The sequence below is a fragment of the Gadus macrocephalus genome, chromosome 20, assembly GCF_031168955.1.
Source record: "Gadus macrocephalus chromosome 20, ASM3116895v1".
Lineage (NCBI taxonomy): Eukaryota > Metazoa > Chordata > Actinopteri > Gadiformes > Gadidae > Gadus > Gadus macrocephalus.
Genome location: NC_082401.1, coordinates 6,658,564 through 6,684,171, shown reverse-complemented (window position 1 = coordinate 6,684,171; position 25,608 = coordinate 6,658,564). Strand labels below are relative to the sequence as shown.

The following is a 25,608-nucleotide window of genomic DNA, read 5'->3' as shown; positions in this document are numbered from 1 at the left end:
ACTCCTGAATTACTCCACTTGAGCAGAAACTACACAATCCGTTTTCTGCAGTAAACCAGCCCAGGTGAAGGGAAAGGGAATCCACTCATTTGCCCCTGAGACTGAAGATGTGAAGCTTGGTCCTTTTAATGAATGCCAGAGCGGGCAACAACTCGGTGTCGAAGGTTGTGTGTGATCTGTTAGTTAGCGAGTTAGAGTGTCTTTTTCCCTGTGAGTTCAACAGGTTAAGAGTGCCCGCAAAAAGGGAAAATCAAATAAAAAAGACTATTTGGAATTTTTGCAAACAAAATGCATTTTGTTTCAATGGTGCAGGTTTTTTTTAGATACATTTATTTTTTTTGTTTATTTAACTTTGGCATCATGTCATTTATTCCTAAAATACAGTTGCTAGTTAATTTTCATTTATTTGTTATCAGTCTTCTCGTAATCTGCACTTGACCCCCAGGTGACACTATACTGTGAACTCGACCAAGCACTCAGGTCTCTGATGGTGGGATGTTGACGTGGTGTAAACTAGGGTGCCAGCCAGTCAGGTGTGGTGGATGGGGGTAGGTGGTGGAGGGCTGGTTACCTGCAGGAACTTGAGGCGCTCCAGGAAGTCGCTGACGTAGCCTCCCAGGGGCTTGAGGCTGGGGTAGGACTTCTTCATCCACATGGCGGGGATACGACCCTTAAGAATACTGCTCACCACCTCCTCCAGGTCTGATGACATCACCACCAGACCCTGACGAACACACGCACACGTTCGGACCCACACACACACATACACAAAAGCATTTGCAGACACACATGCATGCAGACCGAAACATGCATCAATGCACACATCCACGCCCACAAACACACACACACACACACACACACACACACACACACACACACACACACACACACACACACACACACACACACACACACACACACACACACACACACACACACACACAAGTAGCAAGTTTAAATCTTTGATGAACTTGTCTGTACGAGTGAGTGGAATAGTGGGATTGCAATTTTTCAATGATTGCATTGCCCTAGAGACGCGGTCATACTCACTAACTATAGAGTGAGTAAAATAAAAACCAACACTATAATAATAATAATAATAATAATAAATTGTATTTATAATGCACTTTATTTTGTGCTTCAGAGAAAAAAAAACTATTAAAAGGGGGAACCTCAAAGAAAGTTTAGCTAAATGCTCTTTTAAAGAGATGGGTATAAAAGCAGGTCTTCCCTCACATACAGGCGGATCTGTCACTGCGATTGAAATTGTGTTTCTTTTGCCTTTCTTGGGTCCGTTGATGATCTGTTTGTGCGACCGGACTGAGAGAGCATCATGCGAGTCAGTCGCCCAGCTAGCTGACTGACAGCTGCGAAATGGCAGCTCTTAGCACTTCAGAGAGAGCGAGAGAGAGAGATACTGATAGATGCTTGAACTTGTTCTCCTTCACGTCCTTATAGGGGGGACAGGAAGAGTGTTGACGTAAACATGCTAAAGCCACGCTTACCTCATGTTTGTAAAAGTCTGCTCTACATACTTGTTGGGTGTGGATGCTAACACAGGGGACAATGGTCTAAAATGGTCTCCCCAATAAAGGAGACAATGTATGGATGACTCCTGACTGAAACATTATGAGAGTTAATTAGAAGATATTTACTATTCATCCGTCATCTTCAATTTGGGAGTTGAATACCCCAGACACTAGACGGCTCTGCCCACGTCCTTGTGAATATGAGCTTGTATTTAGTGGGAGGGAAATTTTCCAATACATTTGCAGAGTTATCCTTTCCCAGAGTAGTTCCAGCGGGGGTAGTATTAAGCCAATGACCCAAAACTAACAGTGCAGGCGCGTCTCGTGAACAGACCTAATTGGCCGCATCAGTACTTATTGTACAGAACCATGAGTGGACTAATTACAGCTGTGGACCAGAGAGACCCGCGCTCCTTTGCCTATTCTGGCTGCTCTCTGTGCCTTACAGATCAAGGGGGCCCCTGAGGGCCCTACAGCCAGTGGCGGTTGTGTGTGTGTGTGTGTGTGTGTGTGTGGGGGGGGTCACCGACCTCCGTCAGAAGGGCCACTTGGACATGGAGCGATGAGGGCACCTTTTTATGACACTCTGGAGAGAGAAAATAACAGTCCTTGCAGGGAAAAGCTGCACCTTACAGACACTCTCTTTTCTGGGTTTTCATTATTAACTGTAGACGGATGTGTTGTGTTGTTTTTCGATGGTTCTTGTCAAGTCGTTTGTCGCTGTCCGTTCTTGTCTGCACATGAACAGAAACAAATTCACGTGGTATGGGCAATGAGGGTATTGTGATTGTAAGGTGAGCCCACGCTTCGCAACGCGAGATACAAGCCCCCCTTCTGGAGCAAAGCGCTGATTCTCTTTCTCTGTGTTTTACTGCAAATGTATTAGACATTGTCAGATGACAATACTTTCTCCGGGCTGAAAATAGCACACATGCATTGGCTTTCAACACCAAGGGCATCACTTTGACGGTTAGCCTTTCAACAATTTTTATTTTTGTCGTACTGTGAAGCTTAGTTTAAGTAGAAGTCATAATGTGTTGTTGTGTTCTTTCTAAAGGATACATGCGCTAGAGCTGAAATTGGAACCCAAGATTTGCGTGCCTCCATTGTAACCCCTTGACTGCTGGTGAAGGGATACTTTTAAATCAATGATTATCCTTCGATCAAAATCAGGAGTTCACTGAATGAACTGCCTGGATAGGGGAGCGGTCAGGCTGTCTGGCCATTCTTTCACTGTTACTAAAATAGGACGCAGATTTAAGGAAAAGGCTGTGAACGCAGTTGGCGTTCTGAGTGCCTTTTCTGAGGCACTCAGACATCACAACCGAGGTGTTGGCAAGTTGGAATGGGTCGGTACCATGGGGACAACACCCAGCCTTCTCTCCTAAAACTCAACCCAAACGCATTTATTAAAACCTCATAGGGTTCATATCCCAGCTGAAACAGTGTGTTCTTTGGCTTTTTAAATGACTGGCATAGAATAGTACACTGTAAATACAAAAAACGCTCAAGGCCGGTTGCCAGGCGACCAACTCCTCCCCATCAAGCCCCCACTGGCCTCGTACCTTGATGGCCTTCTGGATGTTGGCGCAGGAGTCGCGGACGGTGCGCAGCAGGTTGTTAAAGCGGCCCATCTCCTGCACCAGCACGGTGTTCATGCTCTGGTTGTAGTCGGTGGGGTAGCGCCTCATGGCCGCCTCCAGGTCGAAGTCGGCGGGCAGCTTGGCCAGGACGTCTGCCGCCACCTCAAACACCATGTCGTCCGAGGAGCTGGCGTCGCCGCCCGAAGACCGGGACTGGGGGGAGAGATAGCGACGACACAGGGAGGAAGTAGGTGTGAGAGAGTGAAATATGAGATATATGACAGAGAGATAATACGTGTGATAGGGAGACAGAATTGTGAGTTAGAGAGATGAGGAATGACAGAGCACAGCGCGCAGGAGAGAAGGAGACGACAGAAGGCGAAGGTTCAAGTCGCTTTGTTGTTTTTGTTTTTTCTTTGTTTTTTAATAGTTTTTTTTCTGTCATTCAGGATTACGTTGTTTCTTTGCATCCCCAGAAAACTCGAGTTTCATTTGTACCCTTTTCTGACGTGTTTTATTTCTTTACTGTTTAATAAAAGCAGAGCAGCCCTTCAGGATTGGAGCGTATCTGTGAGTTAATCTCAGGGGGATTAATCTCACGCCGGATGGTTCGGTCTTAGTTGCATCGCGCCGTCGCTCTGATCTCACGCTTGCTCACTTCACTTGGAATTACCCGAGCTACAGCGGAGGCATCGGCTCCCACTGCGATTTTTCCTCTCTTTTCTGTTTTACTTCTTGCTTGTGGAGTCTACTTGTCACTTAATGATGACAAGCATGGCCACGTTAACATTACCAGAGCACAAGAGAAGAAACGGGGAATGCTTTGAAAGTGTGAAGTGTGAAGATTCATGAAACCATTAGTTTCGCTGAAAATATTTTTTTTAAAATAATGAAACTTGTTTACCCCCTACCAACCAGCAGCACTTAGCGCTACTGGGGGCTGTATGACAAGGCATTGGTGATGCTTAATGACTGGATAATGTTGTTTGTCTTACAGAAGGGAAATGACAAATTGCTCCATTTCCATCGGGGCATCTTTGTGTTGGTCGGCCACTGAGACGGATGCTACTGTATTAGCTGCGAAAAAGGTCCACACAAGACTAAAGCGATGATTAATTATGGTGGACGCTGTGCGTACAAATCAACAATAAGCTGTGGTGAAGGCTACCAAACCATTGCCTGAATCTCTCAACAACTCAACTCAACTCATCAATGGTTTCTTACTACTTATTGTTCTCATGGAACAACCTGTTAGCCATCACAAAAAACTGACTAAAACCGACGAGGCTACTGGAGAGAGGGGAGAGTTTGTGTGTGTATGCGTGCATGCGCATGTGTGTGTGCGCGCTTGCGTGTGTGAGCACTTGTGTCTGTGTGGACATAACAATGAGTCAGCACAAAAGTTTCATATTAATTTTGTGTTTCAGTACTATAATGTTCAGAGAGTCTTCCACAGGGAATCCATGAGGCCGAGCAGCTTATTGAATGCACCTCAGGGTTAGCGAGTGTACTGATCTGGGCCTGTGAAGCCCTTTGAGGTGTAAATAAACTGGACTTGACTTTGGGAGAGTTCCCAGGACTCCTGGAACAGAGACCGTGTCTGGTCTGGGCATCCAGCTGCCCAGATGCAGCGTTGCATCCCCTCAGAGAAAGCTGGTCCTCCACCACACCTCCTTATCTCAGTGTTCACACACACACTTTATTTGTAGCATTGGACCGCTGTTGCCATCTCCCTCCCATGTGGTGCTGGCACCCAGCAGAGTACCCTCAGTGCTACTAAGAGAGGTACTGCTTGGTGTTTCAGGGCCTTCATTACTGATCACAGGGGGATTCCACATAGATTTCTGACTTCAGTTTCTTTAGATAATTGTGAATGCCAACATAACACTGCAAATTAGTTTTTTTGTTTGCTTGTTGGTTTGTTTGTGTGTTTTTGTGTGTCTGACCTATTTTGGTAGTGTATGTGGCTGTCTTTTCGGTAGTGTGATTTGTGTTTGGAAGTGTGTATTTGTTTGTGTGTGTGTGTGTGTGTGTGTGTGTGTGTGTGTGTGTGTGTGTGTGTGTGTGTGTGTGTCCTTGACGTTGTGTGTTTGTGTGTGTATGTGCCACACCTGTGTTAGCAGGATGCTGTCGAACAGAAGCTGAGTCTCGGACTGGTCCTTGGTGATGTCAGCGTTGGCGTTCATCCCAAAGATCTCCGGGGAGGGGTTGAGTGGTAGAGCCTTGGTGTACTCTATGTAGCTGTTGTACTAGAGGAGGAGGAGGAGGAGGAGGTGAAACCTGGTGTACTCTATGTAGCTGTTGTACTAGAGGAGGAGGAGGAGGAGGAGGTGAAACCTGGTGTACTCTATGTAGCTGTTGTACTAGAGGAGGAGGAGGAGGTGAAACCTGGTGTACTCTATGTAGCTGTTGTACTAGAAGAGGAGGAGGAGGTGAAACCCGGTGTACTCTATGTAGCTGTTGTACTAGAAGAGGAGGAGGAGGTGAAACCTGGTGTACTCTATGTAGCTGTTGTACTAGAAGAGGAGGAGGAGGTGAAACCCGGTGTACTCTATGTAGCTGTTGTACTAGAAGAGGAGGAGGAGGTGAAACCCGGTGTACTCTATGTAGCTGTTGCACTAGAGGAGGAGGAAAGACTTTGTACACTCTATGTAGCTGTTTAATAGAGGAGAGGAAGAGGAGGAGGAGAAGGAGAGACCTTGTGTACTCTATGTAAGTGTTATACTAGAGGAGGAGGAGAGGAGGAGCAGGAGAGTGCCGGTCTAACACAACACTATAAACCATCTACGATAATAACGCTCATTGAAAAACAAGTCATATTGTTATTAGGCTGCTGACATTTATAGTGATGACTATGTAAATGTGGGCTATGAATAAAACATTGGGCGTACTAGGGGGTGGGGGAGCAGAAATGATATATGAAATGGAGTGTGTCGTAGATTGTACTTGTGTTTACAAATCAAGCAAACGTCTTCAATGGCGGTTTCCCACTGCGACTTGTTAGGCAATTTAGCTGTTTTTTTCCTAATGACTTTTGGCGTAGCACCCATTTGATAAGACATTTAAAAACACATCAAACTGTGTTCCCTTTAAGGCAGCGATGCATCCTGAGTTTTCTGATGGTTCAGGATATCACCTGAGGTCATAGCAGTAGCTCTTGGATGTAAGGTTATTGTAACACTAGGAAGTGGATCTTTGATGCTTTATGCTAGGAGCCACCGTCTGCCCGGCCTTTATCGCTCCATTTTCCAATACTACACAGCGAGTACGCAGTGTGCACAGTGCATCACTACACAGGTACGCAGGCTTGTCATCGTCATAGCCGCAGGGTTAAAATAAACCAAAAAATGCTCTTTTATTTTTTGATGTTAAGTAATTTCAGGAAAGAATGCCTAACTTTTCAAGAGTCATGAGAATGTTTCTTCTATATTCAAGGAAATGGAACAGCTTCAGTGGATTCTCAAATGGGCCTTTAAAGCCTCCACTGTGTGATCCTTTGTCTTTAGTGGAGGTCATTAGAGCTTGGCTCTGGGGCTCCAGTGACTGACCATTGAGTAACTAGGTCGATAAATAGGGCCATGAGCAGGACTTGGATAACAGTGAGGCTGGAAATATACCAGACTATAATAGACTCCAGCCTTTAATCAATTCAAAGAGCCAATCAGGCCATGGAAAAAACTAAAACTAACTGACACCATTCACGCAGATCTCCTCAATCTAAATTGACAAACTTGCCCCACATATTTTATCTTCCTGTCCTCATTTCATCGTTTGTCTTATATATTGAGCATCTTACTCATGAACTCACAACTCAAATGTGGGCATCACATGGGTTTGTCTTCTCAAACCAAAATTAAACATCTCATGAACTAAAACCTCAAATTGGTTACCTTTACAGAAACAAGGCTTGCTTCTCTTTTGTGGACAGGACAATAACAATACAATCTACAATTTTGCCTGCACTGGACTACAGAGACATTCTTCCTGATAATGCCCTAGCCTCTACTCTTGCAATCTGCTACTATATGAATTACAAAAGACAGTTTCTGCACTAGGGGTGTAACGGTACACAAAAGTCCCGGTTCGGTACGTACCACGGTTTTGAAGTCACGGTATGGTACAGGACGGTACGGTTCATAGTTAAGGGGAAATTTTAAAATAACTGCTTGTTTGTCAACAACGGAGAATGGCCGTAGATCAGCAGCAATGAAAAAAACAATAAAAAAATAAAGATTAATAATAATATTTTTTTAACTATCCCTCGACGCAACGGAGACGACAAGGGCTGTGATTCGTCCTATAACAAAATCATTTCTCGAATCACTTCTCCGGTTTGACTTTGCACCTTATTTACTTTGTACATTGTTTACTTTGCACATTAAGGACCAATAAAAATAAGATTCGAAAAGCTTTGGAAGTTTATTCACAACACTACTTGCATCATTTGTAGTCAACATATAAGATCGATCGGGCGGCGAATTGCGTTGCGTATCCGACATCCCGACGGAGAACTGCGAAAGCTCGAGGGGTCTACGTAGTTACGGAGTCGGATTATGGAGTCAGACTAGTAATACTTTGGCGCAACTCCAACTTCAAGTTTTAAATTCTGCATAGCAAAACAAGCCTTTACATTCGCCATATTAACGCTATGTACGCATATTAACGCTTTGTACACCACATATACGCACCGCGGTCCAACTCTGTAACCACCCAGAAGTGCCTGTACCGTGACGATTCGGTACAAATACTTGTATCGTTACACCCCTAATCTGCACTCACCACCGCAAGCTATATGCCAAAGTTTGAAGGTCGTCGCTTGCACGTAGATGAAATTATGCATGTCCTTAATATTTCCAAGTATCTAACCGCCTTAACCCAATTAAAATAAAACGCACGTAGCACTAGATCACATGAATTGGTGGCTCTAAGCTGGATGGGTCTTTTTTAATGTTTTCACTGATGTAGCCATATCTCTATAATTGTCCTGTTTGTTATATTTTATGTTTGTAATTGTTTCAGGTCTCGATATTTCAATCTTAATGTGGCAAATGGGTGCCAAAACCTTTGTTGTTGCCGCATGTTGTTTTGTCATGCAAGTTGTCTGCACCTTCACAAAGTCAGATTCCTGTGCCTCGCCTCAAGGACAATACAGAAGTCTGAATCTCTGACATTTGAAACCAGTCCCTTCATACTCCCAGAACGTATGTCCTTACATCCCCCTCGGCTGGGGCGTAGTAGAGCCCGCTGGGGTCGAAGGCGTAGCTGGGGTCCTCTATTAACTCGGGGGTGTAGAAGATGGAGAGGATGGTGCGCAGCGTGCGGCGGTCCCAGTCGTCTGTCACTCGGCCTCCGTAGTTACACTCGCCAGTCATGTAGCGGATGGCGTCGAACGGCACATCCTGCCAAGCGCAACCACAAACAAGGTTTTAATCTACGATCCCTAGCTTCTAACAGAAAGTGTAGCATTTTCCAAGTGGGCTGACACACAGACAGGTAGACAGACAGATGGATAGATAGTAATTAATTCAGGAAGACCGGATTGGGCTAAAAGGGAAATGTCAAGGCATTTAAACAGATTCTACTGGTATGCTATACTTCCCGGCCCCTGTGTTTGGCTCTGGCGGTGAAGCACCGGCATGCACGCTGGTGCTTTCTGGAAAGTGTCAAGAGGGTCTTTGAGTGGGACTGATGAAAAAAAAAGAGACCCTTGAGAGAGAAGAGGAATCCACTTGTGGAAATCAGACTGAATGTTACAGGATTAAATATGTATGATATGCAGAGATATGTGGGGCGCGAGGCAAGCGTTGTTTTTGAACTAGACTAGACTCGTTTCTAGAAGACAGACATTTGCTTCCCATATGCTCACCGAATACATGATACATGCTTGACAGTGAATTGACAGACAGACATTCAAACAGAGACAGACAGATACAGACAGTTACAGATAGAGATATAGATATACATCTAGATAGATAGATATGAAGCACGTTTATTGATATAAAGTCAAAATATAAACATCACGTTTTCTCTGAGTGTTTCAACGAAGTGTGTACCTGCTACTGATTACTGTGGATATTGCATAGTATAACCACAGCGTGGAACACTGAGTACTTCATAGTATTACCAAAGATGAGTTGTGCATCACTGAGTACTTCATAGTATTACCAAAGATGAGTTGTGCACAACTGAGTACTTCATAGCATTACCAAAGATCAGTGTGCACCACTGAATACTTCATAGTATTACCAATGATGAGTTGTGTACCACTGAGTACTTCATAGTATTACACCAGATTAGGCGTGTAACACTGAGTACCCCCCAGTATTACCACGGATGAGGTGTGCAACACTGAGTGCTTCTTAGTATTACACCAGATTAGGCATGTACCACCGAGTACTTTACAGTATTACTGTGAATGAGGAGTGTACCACTGAGTACTTCATAGGATTATCTCAGACGGGGCATGCCCCTGTTACTAATGAGTACATTCCCAGTGTTAACAGGGTTAGGCTACCTCGTACTGCTCCAGGAACATGTGCAGTTGCTGGACGGAGATACGCAGGTCAGTCTCGTTGAACTCGTAGGGGATGTTCCAGCCCATGGGGCCGAACTTCCTCCTCTCTTGGGCCAGGGCGTGGAAGAAGCACAAGCTGTACAGCAGCTTCTTAAACACCCCCTGGGGAGACGGCACACACGCATACACGCATATGAACACAGAGCACACACCCACACACACATACACACACACACACACACACACGCCCCGACAGCACAAACCAACACGGTTATAAAAGAAACAAACAGAGTGAACAAAACAGACACAGTCTCCACGGCATGGGCAGGGCGGGCGGACGACAGCTGTGTTCAGGGAGGTACGGCTGTCAGAACAAACAGCAGCACACCCACAGCTCAAGAACTCCTTGTAAACACGCCTCATATAAACACACACACACCCACAACACAAACACTTATCGTCGCGGTAGCCAGACACACACTGGAGGCTAATACACAGATACATGGAGTGCACAGAGACACGTATACATTACCATACACACACAGGCACATATTCATTACCATACACACACACAAACAGACACATGCACAATAACACACACACACACACACACACACACACACACACACACACACACACACACACACAGACCGGTTTGCTGCAGCTGTTGAAGAACAGGGGGTCGGAGATGGGGTCCATGAGGAAGGAGCGGGCGATGTTGGCCCTCAGGCCCTTCGGGGCCTCGTTGGTCATCTTCACCCCGTTCTGCAGCACCGCCACGGGGAAGGTTGGCGATGGGTAGCTGGTGAGCCACAGCCGGAAGTCTGGATGGGTGGTGTCCGGGCTCAGCTCCTGCTCCGAGCCACACGTACATAGGCACATTCACTGATTGAGTTCATCCAATAGGGATGTAGGGATAGGTACATACAGGGTGGACAGGATAATTGTTATCCCATTGCTAACTGCTCATAAACAATACAGCCTCACGGTGTGATACACTTGGTGTGTCGAAAACATCACAATCACTCTGACACTGATATGCACATCCGAATGAGATCCAATACCACATTTTTTAATTGTATTAAACTCAATTCTATGTGCTTGTTAGCACTGCTAAGGAAGCCCTGAAACTCAAGTATTAAATTGCCACTAGTGGCTTTTGCTTGTTTTTCTATTAATCTGCCCATGGCAATACAAGTATCTCTATAAATGCTACATTTACCTCTGCATTGGTGTAATTACACACGACAACAACGGCAACGACAACAATTGCTTGACCTCTGACCTCACACACTCTCTCCATCGTTGCCATCCAGGAGGTTGCTAGGTGACAGTTCTGAAGCACCACCCACGTCCCCTCCTTGACACCCTTCTCTATCATGCTCATGGCGATGGGGCCTTGGCCCTGGCCTAGAGACAGGGAGGTTAGCTTGCTTCCGCTGAAGCCCTGAGGGAGGGAGACACACACACACACACACACACACACAAACGCACACCAGTTTTGCTAGTTGATAGTACAGGATGTTTAAATAATTACAGCCACAGAAAGCCTAGGCAGTATCATTATCATGCCCAGAGATGCACATACAAGAGAAAATGAGGCACAAAAAAACAGAACACACACACACACAGCCATGAAGTACACACACACATGGTTAAAAGCGAGGATCTTCAGGTCCCCAAGTTGAAGTAAGTTTCTAATGTTTATTGATTTGTTTTTTCTTTATACAGTGCCGCATGGCTCAGACTCTTCCCAGTGTCCAACCAGATGTGCGCAGAGTACCTTCTCGTCTCCGAACTTGAGCAAGGCGGCCATGGGGTCCGATCCCGGGGAGAGGATGAAGATGAGCGGGGCGCAGCAGTGGCTGTCCAGGAAGGCCGCACCAAGGTTGAAGGGCGGGGCCTCAATGAAGGGACGTCCCAGGCTGTCCGCAACAAACTCCTGCACTATGGGGACGATCTGGGGCACAGGGAGGGGACAGGGGAGTGAGGTCACTAGGTATTTTTCTCTCCATCTCCCCCCCCCATGTCCACAGGTCAATCAATGGGCGAGCAACCCATGCTCACCTTTGCCTCTCAAAGCGGCAAAGTGACCCAAACATTGTTTTTAGTTTTGTTTTAAATGTGGTAATGTGTCTTGGAGCTCTGTCTGGGCAGCGGTTGAAGTAGAAGACAGCGAACCTCCGAGAGAGGTTAAGCTTCTCGTACTAATTGTATAACACCAGGGTGTATGTGTGGGTGTGTGACTCTCTGTCTTGGCAGCGCTGGATGTTGATGAGGACGTCCGAAAGAGGGTTACGTTTCTCATACACTTATAACATAACACCACAGTGTGTTTGGTTTATGGGTGGGCACTTTTTGATGTGCGTGTCTGAGAGAGGTAACCCTCTCTCAGAACACCACTGTGTGTGGCAATTTCATGCACAACATAGCTCCTTATAGCTCTCAAACACAACGATGATACTAGCTCAAACTAAAGTATCACAAAGTTTCCATGGGTCAGAACCATGCTCGTGGCCAGCTACAAGGTCATCAAGGTCGGGAACTTGGTAATAAAAATAAAATAAAATTGGAAACTAAATACAACTGTACAAAGAATCAGCGGTTGAGAAGACGAGCGCATGCTTGATTCAGTTTAGACTTTGTGTTCGCCGTGTGTAACATCTGCGGGTGTGTGCGGAAGCCCCCCTCCCCAACAGACCTTAACCCCAGCAACCGAAGCAGCACCCCCATAAAATAGCAAAATAAGAATAGTAGTTGTATGGAAAATATATAGATACACATATCAAAAAGGTAATGCATGCATTATAGTGAAGATATTGAACAATTTTGTGCGTGTGTTACGAGCGTTGATTGCTGACCTTGTCCGGCCGGAGGCAACGAATCACAAGCATCTTCTGGAACGGGCCCAGACGCTCCTGCCATTCCCCAGGAAAGGGTGCATGATGGGGTGTCTACACACACACACACACACACACACACACACACACACACACACACACACACAGAAAAAAGCGATCAAACATGGAATTTACATAATCAAATCACTGTGAACCACCAGGCGGAAATAATTCCAACAGGAAGGATTGAAAATTATGATGATGGCTTAATATGTCGTTCATCAGTGGTGCCGCATCCAAACTCTCCCCAAATGTTATTTCAAGGAAAGAAAACGTCTCGATAGCAAGCGCTGAAGAAGCCAATCGGTAAGGCGCTGCAGAATCACCGCTGAGCGGGGCTTGGATGAAAAGCGGAATGGGTTGACTAAATGGTGTCTCCTAATGCCGTTTGTAATGAGGGAATTCACGCCGGTTTCCATTCATCAGGCAGGGCGCCGTTGGGGGGGGGGGGGGATGCGTAATCAGGTTACCCTGTGATGTAATGGAGGCGCCGCGCCACGCCGTTTGTTTTTTGGCGGTGACGGCAAGGGACGCTTTTTATTGACCTGTAGCAAGATTAAGCAATGTAATTAAGAGGGGAAGAGAGGCAATCTGTAAGAGACGCGCCGGGCGCATAGGGAGAGGGATGTGGTGTTAGGAGGAGAGGAGGAGGAAGGGGAGGGGAGGTGGAAATAGAAGAGGGTGGGGGGGGGGGGGGGAGATGTAGAGAATGTAGGAAAGGAGATGAGGCACAGAGATATAGAAGAGAGAGTTACAGAGGCTTCTCCTGCCCGCGAGGGGCAGGAGAAGCTCCACTGGGTTCAGGGGCAGAGCAATATGTTTGGTTAATGTCTGGAACAAGTATGTAGTAGTGGAGCGATAGGATCGCAAAGTTTGGAGGGCCACTCCTGGGGGTTTTGTGTGTGTCGGCAGGTGCTTTGAGATGGGTACACATATAAAGCTTGTGTGTTTTTGTGTATATGTGTGTGTTATGAGTGTGGTTGCTTGACTGAACAGCTGTTCTGGCATCACAATTTAATAGATGGGAATTTCACGACTGGAACAAACCAGTTTTAATTAGATAAAAGCGTTATGTCTCATTCCGTTGATTATGATTTACAAATAAAGTGTGTGCGTGCATGTGTGTGTGTATGCTGACATGCGGGTTGGTGTTTGTGTCTATGTTTGTGTTTCTGTTTTTGTGTGTGTGTGTGTGTGTGTGTGTGTGTGTGTGTGTGTGTGTGTGTGTGTGTGTGTGTGTGTGTGTGTGTGTGTGTGTGTGTGTGTGTGTGACAAAATATGCTTACTTCTTGATTAAAGAGCTGCTCTTGCATTGAGATTAAGTAGATCTCATTTCCACAACTGAAACAAGCAGGATTTAATTAGATAAAGAAAATTGATGTCTGATACTTTTGTTTGTAAATTAGTGACTTTGCACGTGTGTGTGTGTGTGTGTGTGTGTGTGTGTGTGTGTGTGTGTGTGTGTGTGTGTGTGTGTGTGTGTGTGTGTGTGTGTGTGTGTGTGTGTGTGTGTGTGTGTGTGTGTTTGTGCAAGCTGGGAACATGTTTACCTCTCTAATGGTAAACCCCAGAGTGCATAAAATAAACACACACCGTTGCACCTTCTATCCACTTACAGACTTCTATCCACTTTCTATCCACTTCTATCCTGCGTGCTCAGCCGCTAAACAACAAAGACACATCCCAAAGAGAGCCTTCAAGTTAACTCCAAACCGAAAGTGAAAGCACACCTCTAAGTTCCCGCAGTGCCCTAATCACCCCAAAGTAGACCACCAAAGAATGGGTATGGTGGTCTACATTAGAGTTGGTAAACCAATCCAATTGACGCAGAAAGCAAAAGTACAACTCCCCGTTCATTGCCAGCGCGAACCAGCCTTATAGCCCTTTAGATCAAGTGTCCGGTCCACACCGCCACCTACAGGGCTGTCGTAGACCTCCTTCCACTGGTCCCGGAGGCGGGCCATGTCGCGGCGAAGGCCCTGGAAGCGCTCCATATCCTGCAGTCGGCACATCTCGTCCCAGGCCTTCTTGGGCAGCCAGGTGCAGGGGTTAGAGTGGGGGTTCTCCAGGCCCACGCCCCCCGTCAGCAGGAAGCGCCACTCACCCTCATCTACCTTGACGCCCATACACACACACACACACGCACACACACACACAAATACAAAGCAAAATCAGGGTGAGTCGTACAGGCATAAGTTAATTTGTGCTGACCACACACAGTATTCTTTGATCAAATCAATGCATTTACTTAGCAAATGCACCTTTAGTAAGGAAGTAATTTAAAGTGCGGTAATTTAATGAATCCAATATATATGCTGTGCAATAAAGGTAGAAAAGTTATGTTTTTCATGGATATTAATGACTTTATTTATATGTGCCTGTGTGTATGTGCATGTGTGTTTATGTGTGTGTGTATGTGTGTGTGTGTGTGTGTGTGTGTGTGTGTGTGTGTGTGTGTGCCTCTGTTTTGTGTGTGTGTGCTTGTGTGTGTGTGTGTGTGCTTGTGTCTGTATGAGTGTATGTTTATGTGCTTGCGAGTGTGACATTGTTACGTGTGCGTGTGCGCTTGAGTGTGAGTTTGTGTGTACGTGTATTTGTGTTTGCGTATCCACCATCTTGTCGTGCATGAGCAGGTTGACGTTGAGGCAGAAGGAGAAGAGCAGCTTGTCCTTCTCAAACAGCGACCGACACACGTTGACGTACAGCGAGTAGGTAAAGTGGTCCCTCAAGATCTGTAGTCTGATAAAACACACACACACACACACACACACACAAACAAACGTCATAGCCGATCAAGATCAATGGCATGACTCGATTACAACGGGAAATGAGTTTTGTGATGTTGCGATGTTTGTCAGCAGGTACGCCGGTGGTTAAACAGCAATTAAACTATGAATAAAAACACCTTATTGAAACCACAGCATGTGACAGCTGATCAGCATGGCAAGAGGACGTGGGTGTGTTATAAATACACATGAGGAATGTGATCAACGACAAACTCTGAAAGAAACACATGAGCGCCCACTGCTGTCAAACAGTGGCTCACAGAGCCGCGGGTTGGATGAATCTTTCACTTTGTTCTGTAAACACTGTTGTGGACACCTCCTCCAGACACGCAACTACAGGTACATTTGAATTTGCACGCTCAGTATTTTGGTGTCTGTTCATCCGCTGCTTGGCAGGTTATTTTGGCAGGTGAGTGTTGCCAAGTTTTGCAAAGTTAGAATAAAATAAGAATGCACAGCAGTAATCCAGGAGGAGGTAGCACCGACATATCTTTTCACTGTTAAAACCAAAACACACGGAAAACTAAATCCTTCAGTCACAATCATTCAGTGGTTATTGTCCTGCCTCAGCACATAGTACTCATTCTTTACAAACCTGTGAGAAGGTCTGGGCGATTAATCAAAATTCGATCTCGTTTTCTATAATCTTTTTTTTTAGAACAGCTGGATACATATCTGTACATTATTTTAGATTTGAGAATTTTCTTTTTGACCATTTTGTGTATATTTTTAAGGCGAAATTTCTTCGTTCTCAGTTAGAAAGTGTTTTTGGGAGAGACATGCTGAATAAATCATGTTTTCAAACTCAAAAATAATCGTTTGAATAATCGTGATTTCAATATTGACCAAAATAAACGTGATTATGATTTTTTCAATAGTCGAGTAGCCCTACCCTTGAGTTCAAACATTGATAATAACAGTGAATCCCAGAGATATATCGACCTTGATGGCCAACAATCATTACAATAAATAGTACTTCTCGTACTTAACATACTAATGAATACATTTTCTCCACACACACTTTAACACGCTCACACATACTGTACACACACACACACGCAAATACACACACACACTCACACGCACACTGACAGCAGGAAGAGGGTTGGTAGTAGGATTTTCAGCAGCAGGTAACTCAATGTGGGAGAATGTGCTTCCTATACCGCAGGCAAAACTCCAGTTTACTCCCCGCTGTGACTCTCCTCCCTCTCTCGTCGCTTTGTGAGCGAGAAAGGCCGGTTATTATGTGAATTATGTTTGTTGTTTATTAGTTATGAATTTCACGATGAACAGAGGCCACCGAGCAAAGCTAATTAAGGTAATGTAGGTTACGTCATATATGCCATTTTTTGAACGCTTTGGTTAAATTGGCATTCATGAAATTACCTGAATGATTTTGTTTGATCCAAATGGTCTTAAAACACTGTGGATGCATACGTTCCCTGTCCTGCAGGCCGCAGTGACAGACCGTGACCCTGACACCCTGACCCTGTCATGTTCATCCAGTGGAGATAGACCTGTCCACAGTGTGTACCTTTTCTCTAGGACGTCACTCTTTTCCGAGTTGTCGACGGAGCTGACGAAGAGGTTGATGAACCAGCTGAGGGAGTACTGGTACATGGGCTCAATGTTGGCCAGTTCGGCGATGGAGAAGAACAGGATGGACGAGTGCACGGCGATGGAGGTGTAGCCCATGCGCGTCTCGTCGATCTTCACCTCCGTCACCTCCGCCACTGCCTGCTTCTCCGAGATCTCGTTGGCCAGCACCTTGGAGGAGGACAGGACCTGGACGGCCGTCTCGTCTTCCAGGATGTTCCCCTCCGAGGAGGAGAGCACCTCCAGGATCTTGTCCTCGATTTCCTTCAGCTGCCTGGTGGTCGGGAGAGAGGGTGGGAGAGGAGAGAGGGAGGCAGTGGAGATGGCGGGTGGGAGAGAGGGTAGGAGAGGAGAGAAGGAGGGCAGGGGAGATGGTGGAAGAGAGAGAGGGTGGCAGGGGTTATTGTGGGAGAGAGGGTGGGAAAGGAGAGAGGGAGGCCGGGGAGATGGTGGGAGAGAGATGGTGAAGGAGGAGAGAGGGAGGCAGTGGAGATGGCGGGTGGGTGAGAGAGAGGGGGAAAGGAGAGAGGGAGGCTGGGGAGAATGTGGCAGAGAGAGGGTGTGGGAGTAGAGAAGGATGCAGGGGAGATTGCGGGAGAGAGGGGGTGGGAGAGGAGAGAAGGTGGCAGAGGAGATGGTGGAAGAGAGAGAGGGAGGCCGGGGAGATTTTGGAGAGCAAGGGTGGGAAGAGCAGAGAGCGAGGCAGGGCAGATTGTGGGAGAGAGGTAGAAAGGGTTGGATGGGAGAGGGTGGGAGAGGGTGGGAGAGGAGAGGGTGAGAGAGGTGAGGGGTTGGCAGATGAGATGGTGGTAGGAGAGAGAGGTGGAGGAGAGAGAGGAGGGAGAAGAGAGGACGGGAGAAGATAGAGGGTGGAAGGGGGTATGGTGGGAGGGGGTATGGTGGGAGAGGAGATTGTGGGTGAGAGGGATATGGTGCCAGAGGGAGGGAGAGAGGAGATATCAAGGGGAGAGAGAAGACAGAGGGATGAGGGCAGAGAAAGAAAAGAGAGAGCATGCGAGAGGAGTGATTATAGAGTTGTTGTTCACATCTACAAATCCTCACATGCTGTGAGGAGACTGCTTCCTGTTGTTTAATTAACTGAGAGAATAATTCAAGTTAATAATTACATATCACTGGCATTTCCCCTCATAATTAGAAGTCAACAATTGGTCAAACGCATTAGCGCTTTAAAAATTCTGAAGTCTTCCTCCAACTAAAACTCAATTGGAGGCAGACACATTTCATGTGTCTCACCAAGACTCCCAGGGACACATGACATACATCACTTTAAACAGCCACGTACCACTTTAAGAACAAACTGTGCCATTCAGGAATCAAGAGGTATATTTATAGTTTTGTCAGAGCTTGGACCGGTATTGTTAGGAGATCTATGGGCTGTGCCGATGGGGTTGAAGGTAATGAGTCTCACCTTTTGTTCTCGGCCCCCTGCAGGATGAGTGCCTGCTTCTCTTCCTCCAGGTCGGGCCTCTCGCGGGCCACCGCGATGCCCAGCAGCTGGTCCTGCATGCCCTCTGGGGTGATCATGAAGTTCAGCAAGGTCACCTGGAAACGCAAACCCGGCACATGCGTATAAGCACATGCATAGATACATACACAGACAAGCAGATTTTACGCAGAGGCTGACGTATATTCTTAAAGGAAATACATCCCATAACTTGAAAACTGAAATGAAATGAAACTGTCATATTATCTATTTACATATTGCTAGTTATGGGATAATAGTGTGTGTTCGTGCATGCGTGTGTGTGTGTGTGTATGTTTGTGTGTCCTTGAGTGTGTGGGCATCTGTTTTTCGAGTCCTGTGATAACTGCACTTTACTGTATTGTCTGTAATATTGCTCAACTTTATGGTCTGTACTTATTTGTCTGTATGTGTGTTGCTGAGTGTCTTGATGTGTGTGTGCATGTCTGTGTGTGTGGGTGTGTGTGCACGTGTGCACGTGTCTGAGTGCCTGCATGTGTATGTCTGAATGTCTGTATGATTGGGTGTAGGTATGTGTGGGTCTGAACGTTAAAGGTCCCATGGCATGAAACATAACATAAATATGAGTTCCCCTAGCCTGCCTATGGTCCCCCAGTAGCTAGAAATGGCGTCAAGTGTAAAACGAGCACTAGGTATCCTGCTCTGCTTTTGAAAAAACAAAGCTCACATGCTACCTCCCCTTTCGCTGCTTCGCCCAATGAGCTACGACCGTGCGAGCGGCACATAACGCAAGTGTTGTACACTTCTTTGTTATTTGGATAACCGTTCTGCTGTTGGTGTTATGGCGCATAACACGTTCTCTGACGTCCCTGGTATTTCCACGAGCCTCGTAGCGGGAGTTATCTCAGCCATGGTTGGGAAGGAATTTATGGGAAAGAGACTTTAGCTTTGACTCCCTGAAGTAGGCTACATGAACAGGATGGACCGCGAGGCACCACTGCCTCACAGCAGGCGATGGTGCCCCGCGGCGGTGGGGCCTCGCGGCGGCGGGCAGCGGGGCTCCAGCGGGAAACAATCGCGGGCAACAATCACGAGCAACAATCCCTTTCTCCTCCATGTCTTGGCTCAGTCTACTTCAGATTGATGTGGACGTGGGAGAGAACCAGAGACGTCGGAGAACCCGACTCAGTCGTTTGAGATTCATAATATCGTCTGGAGGCGCACACAGCTTTTGGCCTATTATGATATTGATATCTATGTATAATATGATATTATTTAAATATAGAGCTCCAGGACTCCCGCCAGAAGATGTGTGCACCTCGCCATTGCGATACATCCAATGTAAACAGAGCGCATGATACCGTGGAAGCAAGCTGCTCAGGGCCACACCCCCACCCTCCTCCTTGCCCTGCCCCTCTCCTCCTCATTTGCATTAAAGCTACGTACACCGAAACGGCGCGTTTGGGGAAATCTCAATGTGCGACTGGCTCGTAGTGGCTGTAAGTCTGCACCACGGCTGAATTTCGGGAACGTCTTTAAATACTAGGTGCCCACTAATATCTATATTAAAGCATCCATAAAGTAGCATGCCATGGGACCTTTAATGGTACAACATCAAGGTTTCCATTCTCCCTCCATCCCTATCCAATCAATGCCAAACGATGGTGAGCCATTGCAGGTAGAATGCATTAGGTTTTCTCCTCTCCGTGTAAAGTGCTGCATTGAGAGTTAAAGGGTGTGATCTTATTTTTCCGCCAGGTTAAAAGCCTATATCCAGCATCTACTCTGCACACTAATAAATGAAAGGACTTCTCCGGGGTCTAATTCCATTTATATTGATGCTGTAGCCATGCTCAGCTGGCTGTTAGGTCTTTGAGCCCACATAAATCTAACATTTTCTGTTTTCACACAGGAGGCCGGCTTTTATTCCACTCTCCTCCTGCTTCCAGTTCCCCGGGCCTGGCTAACACTCCCTGGCCCTCCCTTCCTGTGTCGGAGCGTTTCAAATGGGGCTCAATAGGAATAATGGGATCCTATCATGGAAGTATACTGTAGGCACACAAAAAAGGAAAACGCTTAAGTGGGGAAAAGCGCGAACTTAGTCAGATGTGAAAAATGACTTGAATCTATCTAATGCCGCCCCACCCCACCATAAAAAGCAAGGGCCGGCGAAGAGATGCTTGAAATGCAATCCTCTGTGATGCAATTTCCTTTAATGTGCCTTTTCTCAGAATAGATTTTACTCTGAGTGTGTTCTCTGGTGAGGGGTCGGTATTGGTTGTTTCTAGTAGGCAGCCGCTCCAATAACACTGTATTGAGAGGGAAGTTGCCCTGGAAAAAAATAAATAAAGCCGCTATCGAAGCCCTTTGAGAGAGAGAGAGAGAGAGAGAGAGAGAGAGAGAGAGAGAGAGAGAGAGAGAGAGAGAGAGAGAGAGAGAGAGAGAGAGAGAGAGAGAGAGAGAGAGAGAGAGAGAGAGAGAGAGAGAGAGAGAGAGAGAGAGAGAGATAGATAGATAGATAGATAGATAGATAGATAGATAGGGAGAGTTACAGAAAAGGAGTGATGATGACTCATTTCATGCACTGTGTTCCCATGCATTTAATGTTGGGAGTCCTTTCAACAGTAGGATACTGGAATAAAAAAAAAGGCCTTGCAGCTCTGGAGAACGCCACATTCTCACCTTGACGGAGGTCTCGGGCAGGTAGTGGGGGTTGCGTAGCTTGGTTGTGATGTAGAAGCGAAAGTCGGGGGAGTATTCAATGGTGGAGTCCCCCAGGCGGATGCAGATGGCGCCTCCCTGTTTGAAGGTCTGTTTCAGCAGCAGAGGCTCCAGGATGGGGTCCAGCTCCTCGCCGATGTTCTCCAGGAGCACTGCAAGGGTCAGGGCAATGGGGGACAGGAGAACAGTCTATATTTTAAGGCTGAGGCAAACACCAACCACCCTAACCAGAAATTCAATTGACAACCATATTGTTCTAGTACACAGAAGGCTGCTATGATATTGTGTGGCTTTTTAACCCGGTTGGGGGCAGGGTTAAACATTTTGTGATTCTCTCAGTGGTGTCACTGTACCCAATTAAGTGTTATATCCAACAACAATTCAGGGCACAACTAATCTCGATTCACGGCCCGACTGCTTCAGGAACCACTGGGCCTGTAGTCTCACAACTCATAGGCCTTTTTAATTATTAAAATTATTCCATATTAATATGATCACATACATCTAACGTCTGATGGCAGACAAGCTAAAATGATGGTCAACGTGAGGATTCACTTTATTTTGCTTCATAATTGTTGCAACCAGTCATGTTGCTGGAGGCAGGCATCTGTAAGCGTGTAAATGAATCATCCCTTTCTAGGCTGGCAACTGCAGGAATAAATTTATTGAAATCTCCTTCTGGTGGATCTTGAACAGAGAAGCATTACGTCTGAAGAACTGAACTGGCTTGATTGTGGGAATGGTGGTTTGGAGGTGCGAACATCATCACAATTGAATGCGAGGGGCCCTTATCAGCCGATCGGGTCTTTTAACCCAGTCGTGTCCCATGAATATTGTATAGACGGCGGTCCATTTTGCCCCACTACTCTGCAGTAAAAATGAAAGACTCACCGTGGTTATTACAATAAAATCCCTCTCCGGGAATCCAAATGAATGGTGGGGGCCCTTCATTTGGATTCTAGGGTAGGGATTGTAGTGAGGGTGAGAGAAAAAGAGAGACAGAGAAGAAAAGACAGTGAAAGAGAGGAAGAGTGCGAAAGAGAGCAAGAGACCGAAATAGAGAGCGCGAGACAGAGGGAGAGAGTGGGAAATAAATAGAGCGAGGCACGGAGAGAGAGAGAGAGAGAGAGAGAGAGAGAGAGAGAGAGAGAGAGAGAGAAAAAAGAGAGCGAGACAAACGAGAGAGACCCAGGGAGACCCAGAGAGAGCGAGATAGATGAGAGCTGACCTCCCGGCCCATTCCAGCTCCCTGTGATTAGCGTGTCGACGGTGAACTCTCGTAAGTGCACTCCAGGAAGGTCCTCGCCCACGTGCCAGCGGAGGAAGACAATTACCAGCAATCAGTGGAGTACCTCTGACAGTTCAGAGAGGAGCTAGCCTTTTTATTCCCAGGATGTAGCAGCACTATGGGCGGGAGGGGGGGGCTTCTCTGAGGTATTTTTCCAGGGAGCAGAGCTGCGCATAGCATGCGACCTAATCATATAAGATGGTAATGAGTTTTCTGTGTCAACGTTGCCGCCTTCGTCTATAATTGACATTGCGGAGAAGCACAGAAGTTCATTATGTCGTGTGGATATGGCATGCTGGCTGCTGATTAAGAGTTTGGTGTCATCAGGTGATGCAGAAGAAACGTTAATGTAGACGACTCAACGGATTATGACTACTGATGCTATGAAATCATGACGGGAGCCATGGTACTTCACTATGGGTGTACTCGACTACATTTTTGCATTGTCAGATCTGATGGGTGAGGCCCAGATCCCTCGACTGATCGTTGAATCACATACAATATTTTTTTTTCATATATGCCACTCAATGACTTTGTGCTGTTTAAATGCTTATAAAGAATCCATAGGAAAGGTACAACGCCTCCACTAAATCACAAACCGCCAATACAATAAGTTCATATTTATCATATAACCATAGTGGGCACAAGCACTCATGTAATCTGCATTCAATCTGACAGAAAATTGAGTTAACTATTAGCCTTATATACTAGACAAATATAATATACCATAATTTATATAATACATTATGAACTCAAACAGTGGCCGTTCTATGTGGAGATGGAGAGCTCTGTTCTGTGTGATTATGTAGGTATACACATCCGATTATGACAGAATCCTCCATCAATAAAGAGACTATCGAAGAGTTTGAGGGATTAACAATTGAAAATACATGTGAATGATGCGTTTCAGGGTATAGAACATTTAATTTAGCAGAACACCGAAAAGAGTATCAAAATAATCATTCTCACCAGAGCCAGAAGTATGACATGACAGTGGCTGTTGACACAATTTTTTCTTTGTTTCGATCATCTTTGATAGTTTCGAAATGCTGCCAAACTTTAGAAGATATCTTCTGATATTATGTATCCTTCGAGACGAATGGTTTTGAGTGTTCTCTACTTCCGAGAACTCTACCTCAGCAAAACCTAACACAGAGCAAAAAACCGAAGCATAACTTACTGACTTTTCCTTCTAGATAACAAGCAATGCTGTGATATCACTCTTTTAGCAGCCCTATTATCACAATGGCATGTTATTGTGCCTGTGTAACAGGCAATTCAACTAATGGAGACAAAGTCAAATCGTTGTGGATTCGAGGTCACCCCTAGTACCTACTATGATTTTTCAGCTCTCAATGTGATGTGGATACAACATAACAGCATCACATTACAGGGCTGAAATAAGTAATGGTGATAACGATCCTGCGAGCGTAAAAAAGTTAAATATATGCGATAAGGTAAAACTTACTGGCGGAGTTGTGAACGTGTGAGGTAGGTGTCAGATTGTGCTCGGCAGAGACAGCTGTGGACGACAAGAAGTCATGAACATTCCTCCAGGGAATATTTTATACCTCGCAAGGACTGGCTTTTGTCATTCTCGCTAAGCCTCGTGATGGAGGTAAAAGCACACCTGTCTCTGCCGTTCAAACCCTTTCTACCTCTTCCTCCTAACCCCTGAGTTTATTTCTTTGACCATCGATGGCCCAGATAGTGAGGGTTTGTTAGGGATGCTTGTTATGTAATTCGTCCATATTTTCGGGCTTTACCACTGGCACAGAGGTGTTGGGTGTTAGATTAGAATCTTGGTTTCATTGTGAGGGGGAGAAGGAAGATGTACTGGAATGCAGAGAAACAGGTTGGATTTGCAATAATAGACCAACGGTTAACACGTCAGCAACTGCGTGTGGTCCCGCGGTGCAGTGGCAGGTCGTCGTAGGTCGACTGTGGTGATAGCCCGCAGTCGCAGGTCAGTGTGATGGCAGTAATAGCTCTCAGTCACAGTTGCGGTCAATATTCCATTGGCCAAACACACCGTCTCTCTCCCTCTCTCTCTTGGGTCTTCGTGTGACTTTCCTAAGGCAGAGCCTTCACGCTCGCCTGTCGCAAGATTATGGCTAGAGGATTCACACAATTGTTGTAATTCCTCCTCTGCAGACGAGAACAAAGGATTGGGGTGTACTGTGGCGTTGTCATGGTGAAGGGAGACCCCTACAGGTAGAGAGGAGTACTGCGGAGACCAGTCAAGCTTGCAGTGTACTTCATGGTTGGATGAAGATTGGTAGAGTGTGTCACGGTGAACACACATACACACACGCCACACACTCCAGCTGAATTATCTAAAGCTTTGAAATAGTTTGTCTCGCAATTTTGACACACATTGGTTTACAAAGTGGCCCGGGCGGAGACAAACTTCCATAAACTTGGCTGAGAGAGAGAGAGAGAGAGAGAGAGAGAGAGAGGCAGACAGATGGAGAGAGAGAGACAGATAGAGAGGAAGGGGGCAGGGGGAGAGTGTGGGTGAGGCATTTCAGCGAAGGAAGGAGTGCGGGAGATTTTGGTTGGATCTTGAACATCTGCTTCAGATAAACATAGACTACGACCAGGCAGGCAGGCAGTCAATCAGGACAGACATAGGTACATACAGACAGATGTACCTGGTGTGCCAAACTGGATGCAGTTCTCCAGCGAGCGAACAAAGTCTGCGTCGCTGAGCTTGATGACGTTTAGCCTGTTGCTCTTCTCCATGTTCTTCACCCACTTGTTGGCCTGGCCCTGGGGGTCGATCATCAGGGGCCACCGCCGGGCGTTACTGTACACACACACACATATAACCACGCAGACACACACATATAGAAACACACACATGCAAACAAATACAAAGACAGACACAACCACACACACACACAGTGAGAAGCACAACCTCACACATGTAGGCACATCCAGATCAGTCAACACACAACCAATCACACACCAGCCCCCCCCCCCCCCCCCCCGCCAGACACACAGACACAACAGACACACACACAGACATGCAGTCAGCTACAACAGCAGTGCCTTGTTAGAGGAAGATGATAGAGAGGGGCGGTGGCGGGGAGCTCGCGAGCGAACTCTTTCTCTGAGTGGCTATACAGCTCACAGCAGGAGGGGCGGAGCTTGTCTTGTGATTAAAGGGCCCCGCATCGACCCCCCCGGGGCAACCAGGGGTTCGCAGAATGCCGCGCAGTCACACAGGGTACCGTCTTTTCCT

The 25,608-nt window shown here is 46.3% G+C and overlaps 1 protein-coding gene across 1 annotated transcript in view; it reads right to left on the bottom strand.

The window, feature by feature from the left end:
• Positions 1–25,608, bottom strand: part of dnah7 (dynein, axonemal, heavy chain 7) — a 101,222-nt gene that overhangs the window by 7,188 nt on the left and 68,426 nt on the right. The window contains exons 50-64 of the mRNA XM_060039404.1: positions 25,016–25,170; positions 21,035–21,225; positions 18,338–18,471; positions 16,847–17,182; positions 15,139–15,265; positions 14,446–14,640; positions 12,488–12,580; positions 11,410–11,586; positions 10,912–11,073; positions 10,278–10,478; positions 9,627–9,788; positions 8,326–8,511; positions 5,224–5,361; positions 3,095–3,325; positions 572–724 (exon numbers count right to left, since the gene is read on the bottom strand). Of these exons, the coding sequence (XP_059895387.1) occupies positions 572–724; positions 3,095–3,325; positions 5,224–5,361; positions 8,326–8,511; positions 9,627–9,788; positions 10,278–10,478; positions 10,912–11,073; positions 11,410–11,586; positions 12,488–12,580; positions 14,446–14,640; positions 15,139–15,265; positions 16,847–17,182; positions 18,338–18,471; positions 21,035–21,225; positions 25,016–25,170 (2,641 nt within the window). The remainder of the gene's footprint in view (positions 1–571; positions 725–3,094; positions 3,326–5,223; positions 5,362–8,325; positions 8,512–9,626; positions 9,789–10,277; positions 10,479–10,911; positions 11,074–11,409; positions 11,587–12,487; positions 12,581–14,445; positions 14,641–15,138; positions 15,266–16,846; positions 17,183–18,337; positions 18,472–21,034; positions 21,226–25,015; positions 25,171–25,608) is intronic.